General features: G+C 44.9%; 2 protein-coding genes across 6 annotated transcripts in view; one reads left to right on the top strand and one right to left on the bottom strand.

The window, feature by feature from the left end:
* The window catches only part of NF1 (neurofibromin 1), a 163,583-nt gene that overhangs the window by 112,922 nt on the left and 34,100 nt on the right, over positions 1-16,561 (bottom strand). For all 4 annotated transcript variants that reach the window (XM_082201178.1, XM_082201177.1, XM_082201176.1 and 1 more), the window contains 16 exons: positions 15,081-15,194; positions 14,580-14,659; positions 13,114-13,237; positions 12,676-12,831; positions 11,794-12,040; positions 11,134-11,207; positions 10,501-10,584; positions 9,209-9,649; positions 6,383-6,522; positions 5,504-5,626; positions 3,855-3,938; positions 2,887-3,003; positions 2,037-2,218; positions 1,737-1,948; positions 1,071-1,232; positions 351-454 (listed from right to left, as the gene is read on the bottom strand). In XM_082201178.1, coding sequence (XP_082057304.1) covers positions 351-454; positions 1,071-1,232; positions 1,737-1,948; positions 2,037-2,218; positions 2,887-3,003; positions 3,855-3,938; positions 5,504-5,626; positions 6,383-6,522; positions 9,209-9,649; positions 10,501-10,584; positions 11,134-11,207; positions 11,794-12,040; positions 12,676-12,831; positions 13,114-13,237; positions 14,580-14,659; positions 15,081-15,194 — 2,444 coding nt within the window. The remainder of the gene's footprint in view (positions 1-350; positions 455-1,070; positions 1,233-1,736; positions 1,949-2,036; positions 2,219-2,886; positions 3,004-3,854; positions 3,939-5,503; positions 5,627-6,382; positions 6,523-9,208; positions 9,650-10,500; positions 10,585-11,133; positions 11,208-11,793; positions 12,041-12,675; positions 12,832-13,113; positions 13,238-14,579; positions 14,660-15,080; positions 15,195-16,561) is intronic.
* EVI2A (ecotropic viral integration site 2A) overlaps positions 1-16,561 on the top strand; it is a 243,873-nt gene that overhangs the window by 63,191 nt on the left and 164,121 nt on the right. The gene's annotated exons all lie outside the window — the stretch shown is intronic.

Here is a 16,561-nt window from a genome sequence, read left to right on the forward strand (position 1 = left end):
TATTGCTAGGCTACAATTCCCATTATCCCTGACCATTGGCCACGCTAGTGGGGGCTGATGGGAGTTGCAGTCCAACAACACCTTGGAGGCTATCACATTGTCTGCCTTTGGTACGAGGCAGCTGTGGGGAACCTTTTTCCCTCCAGGTGTTGCTGAATGTGAAGCATCGCTCAGGGCCACTCTGCTGCACCCTGCATTCCCTGCTTAGAGTTGGGATCAGGGCCTCAAGCAACGGGGCTTGCCGGTGGAGGGTGGCTGGGCTGCAGTGTGTTAGGGGGAAAGCAGGCACAATATTGCAGACTTCCTCCTCCTCCTCCCTCTGCTTCCTTCCCACCCACCCGGATTCAAACCTTGTAGGGTCCACCTCAAAGCTGACGTGCTGCCATTCATTTGATGTAATTACTGCCCTTAATAAAGGCTCCAAAAGCTTCTGGAGGTAGGTTGCCCCATAAACCTGCAAGAGAGAGAATAATCCGGTTGGCGATTTCAAATTTGTGGAAGTTAAAAAAAAAAAAAGAGCAGTGCTGTGCCTTTTTGTGCTGCGCTGCTTTAAGAAGTCAGTAAGACTTCAGAGAGTCAATGAAAATGGCATCTCTATCATGTTCATGCATTGCAATATTTTGCTTTGTATTTTGCCTAGCTCCACACCACTGACAGCTCTCTGCCAACTAAGGATCACACTTCATGCATCTAATGAAGCGGACTCTAGCTCATAAAGGTTTATGCCACAATGCTGTAGCCTGCTTGGAATATGCACTTATTTGTTTTTTTAAAAAAGTTAAATGTGCTGCCCTAGTAAAATCAGGACACGGTTTAAACTGATCCCACGTTTTAGAGTTGATGGCTTTAAAAATGAATTAACCAAGTAACCACTTTGCTGGATTACAGCTATGGAATTTAAGACACAGTCTGCACTGAAGTGATTTTAATCTGACAAAACAGCACAACTGCAATGGTGCACCTAGACGCCAAAAATCTTTTGAATCCATCTGATTTCGTGTTCTGGGTGAGCCTTCCGCCCCATCTCTCTTTCTCTGTGCCTTTTTCGAATTTATTAAGATCAAACGTACCTTAAAACAGAACGTCATTATTTTGCTAGCCAGACTGTTTCCCCTGAAGAGCGTCTGCATCGAGTCTGCCAGCTCAACCTCTTTAGAAAACATGTTCCAAAGCAGCTGGTAGAGCAAGTGTCTGGAGTCAAAGAGGGTGACCAGGACACGAGCCAGTTCATCCTTTCAAAAACAAAACACATAAAACCCAGTCCTAAGTATTATTCTCTATGTGGCAAACAAGAACAATGCCAGGTCAGGATGGTGGGTTCCCATCTCCAATTAAAAAGGATATAAGGAAACAGTGCTTGGAAAGAGCTCTCACTGGAAAGCTGCTGCCAGTCCGAGTGGGTGCTACCAGGCTAGAAGGACTAACAGTCTGACTCGGGAAAGGCAGCTTCCTACATTCAGAAATAGAAATATATTCTATCAGTAAATCATCTTGTGAAGCTCTGATGGCAATAAACTCCAGTTTAAACTGTACAATATTCCCTGTGTGCATCTCATTCTATTATTTTGCATCTCCAGTGCAGCCTGAAAAGAAGCAAGTAATTTTAATCAGCAACAATACATTTCATATCAGTGGCCACAAACAAGCCTTGAGGGTTGCACACGACCTGCTGAGTTGCTCGCACCCAGCACTCACCAATGCTAAAGAACATTCACGAATAACCAAAAGCATCTTACCCACTGTGAGCAAGGCACTACGTTCGCCAAAGCCATAGCAATGGGCAGCTCTCCTTGGTCACCCATCATGGTGACCAACTCCACCAATCTCTCGAACCGGTCTGCCAAGACAGTTTCTGCCAGGGTATCAAACTCCGTGCCCTGCTGCAGAATTTTGGTGAGGACCTCCATGAACGTTGCTCTTGTCTGAAGATCTTTGTGATAGCCCAACCCTGCCAGCAGACAACAGAAATGTTTAGACGATGAAGCCCTGCACTTTGCTGCGCTTCACACAGCTACAATGAAGTTCCCCTGTTTTACCTATTGAGTGCATAAGGCCACTATCCACGTTTGCGTTGAGCAAGTTTGACATGGCCAGGACTGTGCAGTGTCGTAACGAAGCCAGCCTTCGGGACATCCCTCGTTTTCTGCCGCCTGTTTGCGCGCTTTCGTCTTCGACTTCGCTGCAGTCATTGAGGAGGTTCATAAACAGGGTAAAGTACCTAAAAGCGAGACACAGTGGCTTGCATCTCTCTGGAGAAACAGTCCCCCTGCCCTAATATGAGGACTCCATCTCTCCTACAGAAAACCAACATTTCCCAAAAGGGTACATGTCTAGGCACTATGCCCCATTTACAGAACTCTGACCCCAAGGAATTCACCTGGCTTCAATCTCATCACTTTCTGGAACAAGGAAAAGCCCATTGTAGTTTCCCCAAGTCTTTTAATCTTATATTTGGCCCTTCTGTTGTCATTTTAATTGCTCTCCCTCCTATGTATTTTATTGTTTTACTGGGAAGCCACTCTGAAAATAGTTATCACTGAAGAGTAGCCAGTGAACCAGCCAAAGCTGGAAACAGGAACTTCTACCCAGCAAGGCCACTTGGGCCATCTACAACAATGTTGGATCTAGGATTAACCCCCAAGCTACGAACGTGCTCCCACTGGAGTGCAACACCATCCAGAACAGGCCAATGTCCTACTTCCTGGATTTGAGAAGTTGGACATAACAGCTCTGTCCTTTCAGGATTCAGTTATGCTTGTATGTCCTACAGACTAAAACCTGCTGCCCTTCCACAAGGCTGGTGTGTCAGCAATGCCCAAGTGGTAATAAAATTCTAGCTGTTTTAGTCAACCGGGTACTAAATAAAATAAGGTAAAGGGCCTTTACTTAAGGAACAACTGGGATTTAGCTTCCATCAATTCAACTCCATCTCCTTCTTCAGGCTGTAACGGAAGTCCAGCAAGAAGAGACACCACAGCTTCCATGCTTGCTTGGTCCAAATCTCTGAACAAAGCAGGAAATAGACCATCGTTAGAATGGGGAATGTGCAACCCCCTTCACATATTCTGAAAATGGGCCAGAGCTTTGCTCCTGCCCTTTGCCGTGCTATACAGAAACAACTGGTCACATCTTCCCCATTGTGCCTGTGGGTGTTTTTTTTTTATTTAAATGTTTCATAATCTGCCCTTGACACAAGCCACAGGACAGTTTACAAGGCAAATAGATGAGAACATGCAAAAACACCACAATCCTTTGAAAACACACAATAAATCACCGAGTAACAATTACTAATAGCAGAAGCGGTAGCAATCAGACCTCTCCTCTGAACACTCGCTGAAAAAGATGCTTCTTAACCAACGGCCTAAAACTACAGAGACACAGCCAGGCAGGGAGTTGTGTCTATGAGAAGCCATCACCCGAAAAGACCATTTTCTCACACAACTATCTCATAATGAGGCAGGACCACCAGGAGGTCAGTATGGAAGAACCTGGGACTCCCAAGTGCATACTTGCTCATGTGTTTGTTTGTTGTCTCCTCTGCTTATTTACACAGGCCACTAGAAATGGGAAGGCTGGACCCACAGCCTAGGCCAAGTGATGCAAACACTCATGTAATTCAATATGCAGGTGTTATGATCTTGGATCAGCTCCTTCTTTCTTTCTTTCTTTCTTTCTTTCTTTCTTTCTTTCTTTCTCCCCGCCCCCCTATAGTGAGTGGAAAACGGACTCCTATACAGCAGCTAGTTCCCACTTGCTATTAACAAAGCACCCGTCAAAAAGAAATCTCTGTTGTCCTGTTTCTGCAAAAGATAAGCATTGTGAGATTCTGAAGTGGCATCTTAAGCCTCTCTCACCTTGTCAGACACTTCACATCCTCATCTGTTGCCTGGTTGGATGTTCCCATAACCCAATCTGTCAGATATTCCACCATCTTGTTCCTAAAATTGCATATTACAGAAGATTAAAAAAACAAATTTATACTAAATTAAAGCAAAAACATAGCAGTGTATTTTTAAAATGCTAAAAAAAGATACCTTCCACCAAACATCTACACACACAGAGCTCAACCCAAGGCCACCTCTAGATCTGTCATTTCATCACTAGCTGAACACCTCTCAGTTCCCACCTTATGACTCTTTGTTTGCTGTGTTTGAGCTACTATATAAGCTTTTGTTTTGAAGTTCCTCTGAGTAGACCTTCTCAACTGGCACAGAGTTGAGTGAGCTGTTCTATTGCAATAGCTATAATAAACGCTGGCTCTCTAAATCTGGATGCTGGACTTGAAAATAGTGTCCTTGGTTCTGTGGTTTATTCAAAAGGTGGTTGTTCTTCACCCAGGTAACAAACAGGTGTAGAGGCTAACTCTTACCACAGGAGGATTTAGGCTCAAGCATTCTTCATATCGTTTTGAGCGATTGTGCAAACTGGTCCAAGTGGCAGAAACTAGAACGGCTGCAGGCACTAATAGCAAAGGTATTCTTGTATTGTGGCTACTAAAGAGCCATCCAAAAAATGATAGATGAGAATGGTCTTGTGTTCAGATGAAAAATGTAATTCTATGGCGATTTTTTCAGGATCAGTGTCAGCACTGTTACCGGGTTGTTGACCCCTGCCTTAATTTCCCCCCCTGACCTGGCATTCTTGAGCTACGCAGGCAGCTGGATCTAGTCATCCTTTCAATTTCCCACAATGCCTCTGACCTAGTGTTACTCTGGAGCCTACAAAGCATATCTATCACCATCACTACCTGGATCTCCGTTACCAAAGCCAAGTAATCCTGCCAAAGCCCGCTGACGGAGAGGAAAGCCCAACCATCAGAGGATACTTTGCCCAGGACCCACTCAAACCTGGAGCCAACCTCACATTGATTTCGGCTTTAAATATATATAGCATGAGTAGGCAAACTAAGACCCAGAGGCCAGATCCAGCTCAATCGCCTTCTAAATCTGGCCTCTGGACGGTCCAGGAATCAGTGTGTTTTTACATGAGTAGAATGTGTCTTTTTATTTAAAATGCACTTCTGGGTTATTTGTAGGGCCTGCCTGGTGTTTTTACATGAGTAGAATGCGTCTTTTTATTTAAAATGCACTTCTGGGTTATTTGTGGGGCCTGCCTGGTGTTTTTACATGAGTAGAATGCGTCTTTTTATTTAAAATGCACTTCTGGGTTATTTGTGGGGCCTGCCTGGTGTTTTTACATGAGTGGAATGTGTGCTTTTATTTAAAATGCATCTCTGGGTTATTTGTGGGGCATAGGAATTCGTTCATTCCCCCCCCCCCATATAGTCCGGCCCCCCACAAGGTCTGAGGGACAGTGGAACGGCCCACAGCTGAAAAAGTTTGCTGACCCCAATATATAGCCATCAGACAGACAGACAGACACAGACATAACTAGGTATAGGGATAATAACTGTGGCAAGAAACAGTCCACCTCAATCAACTATTTCCAAGAAAAACAGGAAGATTAGCACAGTATTCTTCACTTAGGCAACACCAACACTCACCTGAATTTCATCTCTTGACAGAAGGAAAGATCATCACGCCTCTCCATCATTACCTTCACGAGCTGACAGAGTTTAGTTTTTATCTGAATAGCGTGGACCAGATTCCCCAGGACGCGCACATATCTGTGGAAAAACAGGCCCAAGCCTGAGTTTAGGTTAATCCTCCTTCTAAGGACTCGAGCATCTGGTGGACACCTTCAAAGCAAATACATGTCAAAACAACAACTGAGAGGTATTTTTCTGATAAACACACAGGCCTCTATTAAATGCTGGGAGTGAGCCATCTTACTATGATTGTAAAAATATAGGCCACAGAGCACGATGACAAAAAAGAAAAAGAGAGTCAAGACTTACTTAAAATGGTACCTGAACTAGGTGGTGTCAGGTGAGGAATTCAGCCTGGGGGAGGAATCTCAACTGCAGCATCCATGACAGAGGGCCATCCAACCTCTGCTTAGAAACCTCCAAGGAAGGAGAGTCCACCACCTCCCAAAGGAGTCCAAAGAACCAGTGCATCAGGGTGGGCCACCTGTAGTCCTCCAAAGGTTTTTAGACTACAATTCCCATCATCCCTGATCCATTGGCCATGCTGGGTGGCAGACAGGCAGCTGATGGAAGTGGGAGTCCAATAGTGAGGGAGGGAGGGGTTCACAGGAGTCCCAGTCCTGCCCCTCACCATTTCAATCTCCTGTAGGCAACTAGTAAGAATAGGCTAACTTTTTAAAGTGGTTTTAAACTGCTTTAAATATTGTGTAATACTGTATTTTAATAGTTATGCCGTGTTTCAATTGTTGGAAGCCATTCTGGGACCTTAGGGTAAAGGGCTGGTAACATAATGTAGCAGTAACTGCAGTGGTATTAACAGTAACAACAACTTGCCTGACAAGGTTCAGCATCATGGTCTCAATGCTGGCTTGTCCCAGGTGTTCTGAACTCCCTTCTGTATGATTATCAAGCAGGTTCTTCATAATTGCAATGGTCTGCTCCACAAACTGGGTGTTGCTGTCATTCAACAAGACCTGTAACAGAAGCAAACTGTGCTGTAGTTTGAGTTTTCTGGCCGGCGTGCCAACGAAACTCATAAGCCTAGATTAAAATTGTAATACCCAGTGGTGCTAAACCAAGCTGAGTTCATAGACTGAAAGGGACACAAGTATAATTATTCGCTTAATGACCTCTATATCTGTGATGAGAAACAGGCACGCAAATTTGCTACCTCTGGCTGCCTCTGAAAGAAGACATATTCCGCACTGAATTGGGGAAATCCCTCCTATAGCTTCCCAGTGGCTGCTAAAAAGCCCTGAAGGGGAAGGCAGGAGGCAAGGAGAAGGTTCTGGGACTACCAACAGCCTAAGGAAATTCTGTTGTATTCTTTTATTTTTTCACGCTACAAAAGTACTAAATAAAAACATGGCCTTGAGCGCATTGGCAGAATGGTGGTACAGAAATGCAATCAAACCTATTGCTGGGAGGGGCTAATAATAGGCACTGTGAACATCTGTGAATACCCCAGAGCTACTGACATTTGGCTAGTCTCACTAAAATGCTGCAAAATTTGGGAGCCACCCAATATAGGAAATTGGGTGCTGAAACTAATCAGGTCTGGGTCAGCTCACAGCCTGGATGGAAACCCCCTCAAGTAACGCCCCCCCCCCCCCCCCGTCAGCTATGTTGGTGCAAAAATGCAAACTAGTGTTTGGGCTGAAATTTAGGGGTGAGCTGGGCATAAACTCCCAGTCTAAAAGTGTTTTAGGGGCTTCACTTATCTCTTACATACTGTATTCACTTTTTTAAAAGCTAGGTGAATTTAACACTTTTTAAATTCTAATAAATGGGTTCAATTGAAACTAGTAACCAGTAGACCAAGATATCCAATTGCTTTTAGCTGCACACCAATGTATTCATTTGGGTTATGGAATTCCCTGCTTCAGCCAACACCCCAGAATCGACTGACAATAGCCACTGGGCTATTGGGAAGGAACACACATTCTGGCTTCCGCCCAAGGTCAGAGGGCAGGATCAACAGGGAGGCTGCTTGGGCCTTCCAGGTAGAAAGAAGATTGTGTTGAAAGGGAGACCCACCTGGCCTCACCCATTGCCCAAAGGAGGAGGAGCTGTGGGGAGCTCGCTTGCCAGCTCTCAGCCAGAAAAAAAATGCTCTCCTCCAACAGCTACCTGTTGCCTTGGGACTGCAAAAGGACGGGGAAAAGACACTGAACCTCCATCCACTGGACAAAGGACCAAGAGTCACCAACTGCTATTCAAGCAAGCACATCAAGCAAAGGGATATTAGACTGGCTCAAACTGGATCAGAACAACCAATTAGAGCTCACCATTTTGTTTTGGCCTTGGAAGGACTGAGCTACCCCTTTCCTCTACCTTTTCCCTCCACTCACCCTTTCCTTTATTGTGTCTGCTCTTTTAAAGTTTGCAGGGCCTGTCTCTAGTTTTTGTTGCCTGGAGTCATTTTTTTGGAGACAATAGTTGTCTGAAAAGCAGGATAAAAATAAATAGTTGTTTACACATTCCCCCCCCCTTTGTTCAAAAACCCTTGAAATACTCACAGGGAAACCTGGATGATTAGCCAAATAAAACAGGTGAGACTGCATCCAGTGTCAAGCAAGTATGTAGCCAATATACCGCTCACTCATCACACGTTAAATTCCTTAAAGAACCAAAGTATCCTATGCCACTGGCCTCCTAGGCAGAGTTGCAGAGGCAACCATCACACCTTGAACTGAACTCTGCACCCTAACACCTCCATAAAAAGCAGGCACTGAAAAATGAAACTATCCCCAAAAGCTGCCCCCTTTGGACAGCTTCTTGGAACAGCTGGTTTTGGTGCGGTGGACATTTTTAGATTTTTATAATGGATTTTATGTTGCCATTGTCATTTTTTCCCATGTGGTCTCTTTCGCCTCACAAATCAAATGACTTCCATTTAATATAAACTTCTTAGGGCAGGATTATTAACATTGGATGGAAGGAGGGGAATGCTAGGAGCCCAAGGGATGGAATAGAATATATATCAAGAGGGGGAGAGGGGAGCATCAGTCGAACATTTCCTTGTACTGCCAGGCAGTACAACTCCAGCATGTCAGAAAGATATTTGGGGACAGGGCCTTGGACTGCAAAGAGAAGTGTGAAGCTGTGTCTGCTCCTCACGGATGACGCTTTCAGCCATCTCTGGGATGTCCCTCTCCACCAATCTCATTTCTAACTATCACTTCCCTTCTACACTCTACCTTTGAGGCCTCCCACTTTGGCTAATTTAAACAAGACTTCCCAGAAGAAAGGGGCAGGGCAGAAATGTAAAAAACAAACCAACACGTGGCCCTCATCTGACTGCCCACTTTTGTATTTGGCTCCAGATCATCACAAAGTAGGCAGTGTTGGCTGGTGCCCATTGGGATTGGCAGAGCAGAAGGCGGGAAGCCCAACCAATGAGTGGAGCCAGAGCCAATGGCAGGCAGAGCCAACTAATTCTGGTTTTGCCCCCAGCCTCCTGAGTTCTATAAGGGCAAAACTGGGATGGAGGAGGAGGAACTGGACAGCCAAGGCCACCCTCTGGACTGGCTGTTAGGAAGGAAATGGGTAGGCTAGGCAGCCTCCACTGTATGTAGGTAGAGAGCCCCTGACCACTTTCCCCGGGGAATGCAGCCCCCAAAATACTACCCATCTCTGCATTAAAGGAAACCCCTTTACCTGCCCTTGAGAGTCAAAGAACTTGCTGATGTTGTTCTTCAGTTTGTTGAAAAGCATGGGATAAAGCGCCGGGCTCAGTTCCAGGCCCATGAGATCTTTAATGTTGGTCCGTATCTGCAGGCCCACTTTCTCGTGGGTGCAGACCATGAGCGACAGCAAACGGTCCATGAACTTGCTCACGGGGGTCTCCGTGTTGCCCTCGGTCGACAGCATGGATATCATGGAGCCTTTGCGCTCGTTCACGGGGGCCATGGGGGGACTGTAGGTCGCAAACCCAGCGCTGCTGCGCTGCTGCAGGCACACCCCGCCCAACGCGCACAGGAAGCCGGTCATGTTGATCCACTCCTGCAGAGAATCTGTGTCCGAAAGGTCTATAGAGCCTCCCCCGCTGACATGGGACATTCGCCTCTTGACGATGGTCTTGTGGAGGCTTTCCGCGACCTGGAAAGAGTTGCACATCATGGCGGGAGTTGGAGAGAGAGAAATGCAGTGATGCAAATTCAGAATGCACACCTGTTATTTGGATATTCCTTTCGGAGCAGGGTGCTTTCTGGGAATTGCACCAAAACGACCCCAGGACATCGTAAGTCCCCATTTACAGAAAGGAACCGAGGCTCAAACAGACTTGCTCGCGCTTTCAAAAGCAGCTCATCCCCAAGCAGAAATTTGAAACCAGACTTCTGATAATATCCAAGCCACAATGGCACCATCAGAAATGGGATTTGCTTCTAGATGCTTCTGCTGTGCTACTGTAACATTAGCTTCTCTGGTTTCCTGTTTTTCCCTGTAAACTGATCTAAGCATTTTATTGAAAAGCAGTTTCCCAAAGCAAACTGTCGTTTCCCAAAGCAAACTGCCACCTCTTTCTCAAAAGATGGCTTGGTGGATAGCACAAGATGTGCTATGGCTGAGGAAGTGGCAACCAGGGACGGGTTTGCAGGGAAAAAATCAACTACTTGGCTTTCCCTGAGCATTATAAGTCAGAAAACCAGGAAAGAGCATTAAGAAGACGACAATAGATCTTGGCTGTATGGGCCAGCAAGATGAGAACATCCATATAGCTAGATTCTCTGAAGGGTAGCACATTAGACCAGGGATGGGGAACCTCTGGCCCTCCAGATGCTGCTAAACTACAACTCCCATCATCCCTGACAGTAGCCGTGCCTGCTAGGGCTGATAGGAGTAGTAGTTCAGCAAAAACCAGGTGGCCAAAGGATCCCCACTCCTGTGCATTAGATGCTAAAGAGAAGCAGAGGAAAAAAGGTCTGCAAGGTATTTATGAAAGGCCTTACCTGGCCATCTTCCATTTTAGCCTTCGGAAAGTTGAGGATCAAATTTGTAGCCGTCTCCCATTTTAAATATGTGGCTTCCCAAGCCTGGAACACAACAAAAGAAAAAAAAACTATTCTAAATACCTTCTAGAAAATACCAGATGACACTTGGTGAAGACCTTTTTCCCCAGCAGGCATTTCAAGTAAGTAGGTTTTACGATTTTATGGTAAACTGATTTTTATCTTTATTGCAGCATTTTAACCATACCATACCCAGCTTAGAGACTATGGCATTAAGCAGGATATTAAGTGCTTAATTAAATAAATAAGTGTTCTGGTCCCAGCTCTCTGTAATCGGATGAAGGGGTGATATATAAATTTAATAAAACGAAACAAAGCAACAACAATAATAAAATTTTAAAGAATGCCTTCCATGAAGTGTGACTCGGCCATTATACAATGTGCACTGAATTCATGTAATCTGATGTTTTTAAGGTTTGTTTTCATATTTCTGTGTATATATTTATTATTTAATCTGTTTTCTGATACCTTAATTTAATGCTGCCATGGAAACATTTGTTAGGAAGTGCTTATCCAGTGTTATCCGGCTGCCAAGGAAGAATACTTTCGCCCCAAAAAACTGAAATAATGTACCTCAGTGTTACCTGCCGTCGGATGTTCGATTCGCCTTAGCAATGCCATCACTCTTTTCTGGAGAGCTGCTCTTCCTAAAGGCATGTGGTCAGAAATTCAGTACATTTTCAACTTTTAAAAGGTTGCTTTGTTGAAAACTTTATGGAAGTTTCCTCTACCAATAAACATCCTTAATCAAAAAAGACTGACAAGACATATCTGCATTAATGCTTGCCTTTGAACAAACAATTGCCCTTTAGTTTTCACAGAGACATTTTTGGTTAATGGGATTTAATGTACAGTGGAACCTTGGCTCTTGAACTGCTTAGTTGACAAACAAATTGGCTCCCAAACGCCAAAAACCCAGAAGTAAGTGTTCTGGTTTTCAAACGTTTTTTGGAAGCCAAACGTCTGTTGCTGCTGTCTGCTTTTGTTTCCAGGGTGCCTGCGCCAATCGGAAGCCGCGCCTTGGTTTTTGAACATTTCGGGAGTCCAACAGCCTTCCAGAAAGGATTACGTTTGAAAACCAAAGTTCCACTGTATCATTTTTAAATTGTTTATTATTTCTAAAGCAAAATTATCAGCTTGAAACATCAACCTAAAAGTGCACCCCACCCTCCTCTTTTCTTGCTCAATTTTCCCAAGCTCAACTGACAAGAGACCTTCTCTCCCCCTTCTCACCTGTTGACATCATGTTGCTCACGGAAGCAAACTCCATAAAGGTGTTGTAATTGGGCAAAAAGTTGTGAACCGACACCTCGTCCACGCCACATCTGATATCCGCTTCCTCGCAAAGATGTCGGAAACAGGACATCGCGACAAGCACTGCCTCAGTGTCGGGGCTCCAGAGGGACATATACAGGGCCACCTCCAATTTGGTCTGCGCTTGACGGCATATCGGCGTCCCGCTGCAGCCTGCAGCGCTTTCCTTGGGAGAAAGGACAACGGGCCACATTAATCATTGCTGCTCTCCACAAACACAGTCAAGACAAGCCATGGCGTTTTAAAGGACGTCTGCAGAGCACAAATGAATATAGCTCTCTATTGATCTAGATCAGTAGGGGGGAACCTGCAGCCCTCCAGACATTGTTGTGACTGCAACTCTCACCCGCCCTGACTGTTGCAGCTGGTTGCAGCTGATGGGAACGGGGGCCTTGATGTTCAACGAAGGGTGTTTCAAGCACGCGGCAGCCAAGGAAATGCCTTCCAGATGTTTTGGACTGCAACTCTCACTAGCCTCAGCCAGCATGGCCAGTGGTTAGAGATGATGGGTGTTCATTGCTGTAGTTCAGTATCTCTAGGGGGTACACCATTGGCTATTCTTGCTTCAGCAAGTACATTTCTAAGTGACCCTAATTCTATCACTGATGTGTTTTCATGTTCTTCCTAGCTTTCAGCAGCTGATGGGATACAGAACTAGGAACGTCTTGGTTCTGTGTGGCTGCTCTGCGTGGTGAGGTATCAGAATTGACTAAGGTCTGAAATAGTACCTCTAACTACTGTAGCAGTAATAGCAGCAGCAGCAGTGCTCTGTATGACAGCACTTGCGTTATGGTCACGTACCATGCAAAAGCTCCCTTTTCCTTTCCTAAGCGTAGCTCCTGGGATACAACGCATCATCTCTTCATGGTCAAGAGAAATTTGATTAGCTCCACCCCCAGAGACATCGCATCCTACCCCATAAAGGAAGAGAAAGGGACAGGAACTCCTATCTGATTGCTATGGGGAGAAAGAGAGGAAAAATAAGTAAGTCACTCTGCTTTTGTAGGAGGTAAAGGAAATCAGACATGCACACACATACACAGGAGAGAGAGATGTATTTACTGGGGCTTTGTCTATGAAAGGAGAAAATAAAACACAATTTCACTTCCCTTTCTGAGCGAGAAAGCTAGCCAAATTTCCTTCCCATCCAATAACTATCCAATAAGCCAAGAGCTGGAGCAAGTCAGAAGCAGCAAGCCCCTTTTGAAATGTTTTTCAAGTTTCAAAGTGCTCACTTACTTTGTTTTTCAGAAGAAATGTGTTCCTGCAGATCAAAATCTCTCGCAGCCACTTGAGGATTTCTGTGCTGCTGAGAATCTGATTGCTTGTTAGCCGCTTGCATATACAAAACAGCATTTGTGAACTGCAAAAATTAGGAAAGTGCCAATCAATAGCCACTTATTAAAGTGTTTTCCGTAACTTCAGTGGCAATATTTGCGATAAGCAGCACATTACAACAGCTGTGATGACAAGAGGTACACATACTCAATCCCCTGCAGGGGATCCCAGTGGACACCTGCCTTCTCCCCACACCAACACCCTCTCCTTTTGACAGTTTCCTAACTAGTATGCTAAAACCCTTTTGCAGGGCTACAGAATTTGTGTAAAGAATTCTGAGCACAACATAGCCTAAGAGATAAATAGGGGCTGGGGGCAGTTTGGGTGAGGGGAACTAAAATAAACTGAGCTATTTCATTCATTCACTTTTTGGACCCATGAGCACAATGGAAAACCGGAGCAGCTGTTATGGGCACCACACACAAACTGCAACCAGGCACCCACCACAGCATAACTGGCTACAACAGAATGTCTCTTTTCAGAAGGGGGGGTGAGGCAGGGATCCTGCAGGCATCTAGAAAAGTCTTTGCGAGCACATGGGGGCCTGCAGGCACTACACTGGTAACCCTCTATTGTATACCCAGGGCTGCCTCGGCTGTCCACATAGGCAACTGTGGGTGCTCTCCGTGTGGGGGGATGGACGGACACAGCACTAAAAATGGATCTGCTGAAGGGCTAGAGTGTTTGAAGGGCATCTTAGGGCCTCTACAATTGGCAAAGAGAGTCTATGTGAGCCTCAACATAAACAATAGGGGCACCTCATAATTTCCAACTCCAACCCCCAACTAGCACATCTCAGCAAGGAAGATCACACAGGGTCCCGGATAAATCATGTAAGATTGGGTATGGAATCTTTTTCTGGCCAGCAGACCAGATGCTTATCTCCCTACTCCTGGGCAAGCCACGTTGGGCAGCTGGGGGCTCTGAATTTTCTACACCTGTGTCCTTCCCCAACATCTTTTCATTAGTACTTTCTTTCATCATGGGGCACTAAGTTGACATTTTCACCATGCTTATGTAGTTTCAAATTTACATTATATTGTTTCATCTCCTGTGCATGGATCTTGTATTTTTTGCAACTGTGGGTATATTTTCACTGTACGGTATTTCCTCAAATAAATCTAAATTAAAAGCACTCCACTGGATTGAGCACAACTTCCGTGTCTGTTTCACCAATCTTTGGAAAGGGAAACCCAAAACATACAGAGTGCCCCACTGTATTGAAAAGAATAGGCAATTCAGTCTCGCCTCAGAGCGGCATTGTTTAAATATACTTTTTGATCATTTATGGTTATGGTGTGTAGCCCAGGAAACTGAGTCAGGAGAGAGACAATTCTTACCAAGCCCAAAACAGGCAATGTACTCACCTGATCTCCCAGAATGTTTCGATGGGTGCGTCTGGATTCCACAAGTCAATGCTGTCTAACTGATGGAGCACAAGCAAGGCCTGAAGGGGCCAAAAATGGAGAAACCACTTAATTAACTTAATGCTGTACATATATTACACTATATTATATGGTTGTGTTGTTGTTGTTGTGGTGGTGGTGGTGGTTGTGTTGTTGTTGTTGTTGTTTTGTTGTTATTATTATTATGATTATACTGCTCTTCATCTGTAGATCTCAGGGAGTTTCACAGCATAAAATTACAATATAAAAAACACAAAATGCATAATAAAAATAAGAAAAACAAAGCAATATTCTGCCTTGTTATGAAATGGGCGAGAGCCCATTTTAAAGCCAGGACTTCAGACTGTGACACACTGTCGTTTTTTAAAAGAAGACTGGCTCACTTTGAAGCAGGGCATGGGGACACACATTCAGATCTGCAAACAATACAATAATGGGCTTGCATGCCACTTAGCTCCTGACCTCCATGGCTTCTTGTGCTATTTCAGGCATGCTGGATTGTGGCACCAGCTGGACAAGGCCTGTTATGAGTTCAGCGGTGCTGCCCTGAGTCTCAGGACCTTGTTTCCTTGGATTCTGTAAAGGAAAGCACAAAACGATAAGGTGCGGGTTCACTGACATTCATATTCCAAATTCACTGGTGTAATTTCCCTGTACACTTTAAAAAAAAATTGCAGAGTAGACCCCTGATCCTCTAAGCCAGCTCTTGCCCTGCAGGTCAGCCTTGGGGAAAACGTTTGTGTCTTCTGTAAGACTTTTGCATATTTCTTCACTAGAGCGGGAGCTCACACTCCCTGCCACCACTGGAAACAGCCCTTCATTAACATAGGGAGCCAACCTGAGGCTCTGTTAGGTACTGTGTAGGTTTCAGGTTACACCCCGGGCTGCTAGGAAGAAGGAACAGGCAATGCTTGATTCTGCATGTTTGGAAATATACAATCCAGTCAATATCAACACCCAATAAACGCACAATTTTTTGTTTTTAAGATGGAGGATTTAAACATAGAGAATTCCTCTACCTGTAGTGCATAGCAGTACCGTCCTGTAAACGTTCAACAACTTGATTCTTCTGGGCACATTAAGTGACTCCAGGCTTCTTCATAACTTTAGATTGAAAAATTCTACTAGGATTGGGCATTTTGTTTGTCCTAAGGGTCAGGAATGCTGCGCGCCTTCCTTTTCTAGGCTCAACGAACCAAAGCATGCAGCAATGAAACTATCTTTTAAAAAAAAGGGGGTTGTCTGCACACTGATCATAGGGTTGCATGTATGTATACATACATAATTTTATTTGTACGTTGCCTTTCCACAGTTCAAACAATGCTCATGGTGGCTTACATGAAAAATATAACACTACAATATAATAAAAGTAATCATAAACATCTGCTCCTTCTTCTGCTTTCACTTAATCATGCCATATTCTGTACGCTATAAATTGTACGAACGTAGGTTCATGAGACAGGTGATGAAGGAGGGTGGTCATTTTAGATAATAGCATCCACAAAATTATGCCAACCTACTAATAAGGGTTAAGGGATGTGGATGGCACTGTGGAGCCTAGGACTTGCCGATCAGAAGGTCGGCGGTTTGAATCCCCGCGACGGGGTGAGCTCCCGTTGCTCAGTCCCTGCTCCTGCCAACCTAGCAGTTCAAAAGCACGTCAAAGTGCAAGTAGATGAATAGGTACCGCTCCGGCAGGAAGGTAAACGGCGTTTCCGTGCGCTGCTCTGGTTCGCCAGAAGTAGCTTAGTCATGATGGCCACATGACCTGGAAGCTGTACACCGGCTCCCTCTGCCAATAAAGCAAGATGAGTGCTGCAACCCCAGAGTCGGCCACTACTAGACCTAATGGTCAGGGGTCCCTTTGCCTTTACCTTACTAATAAGGGTTACTAATTCTTTTTTCCGTTCCAAATCATGTGTTCTATGCCATTGGAATGGAAA

Source organism: Podarcis vaucheri (genome assembly GCF_965113315.1).
Source record: "Podarcis vaucheri genome assembly, chromosome: 15".
NCBI classification, from domain to species: domain Eukaryota; kingdom Metazoa; phylum Chordata; class Lepidosauria; order Squamata; family Lacertidae; genus Podarcis; species Podarcis vaucheri.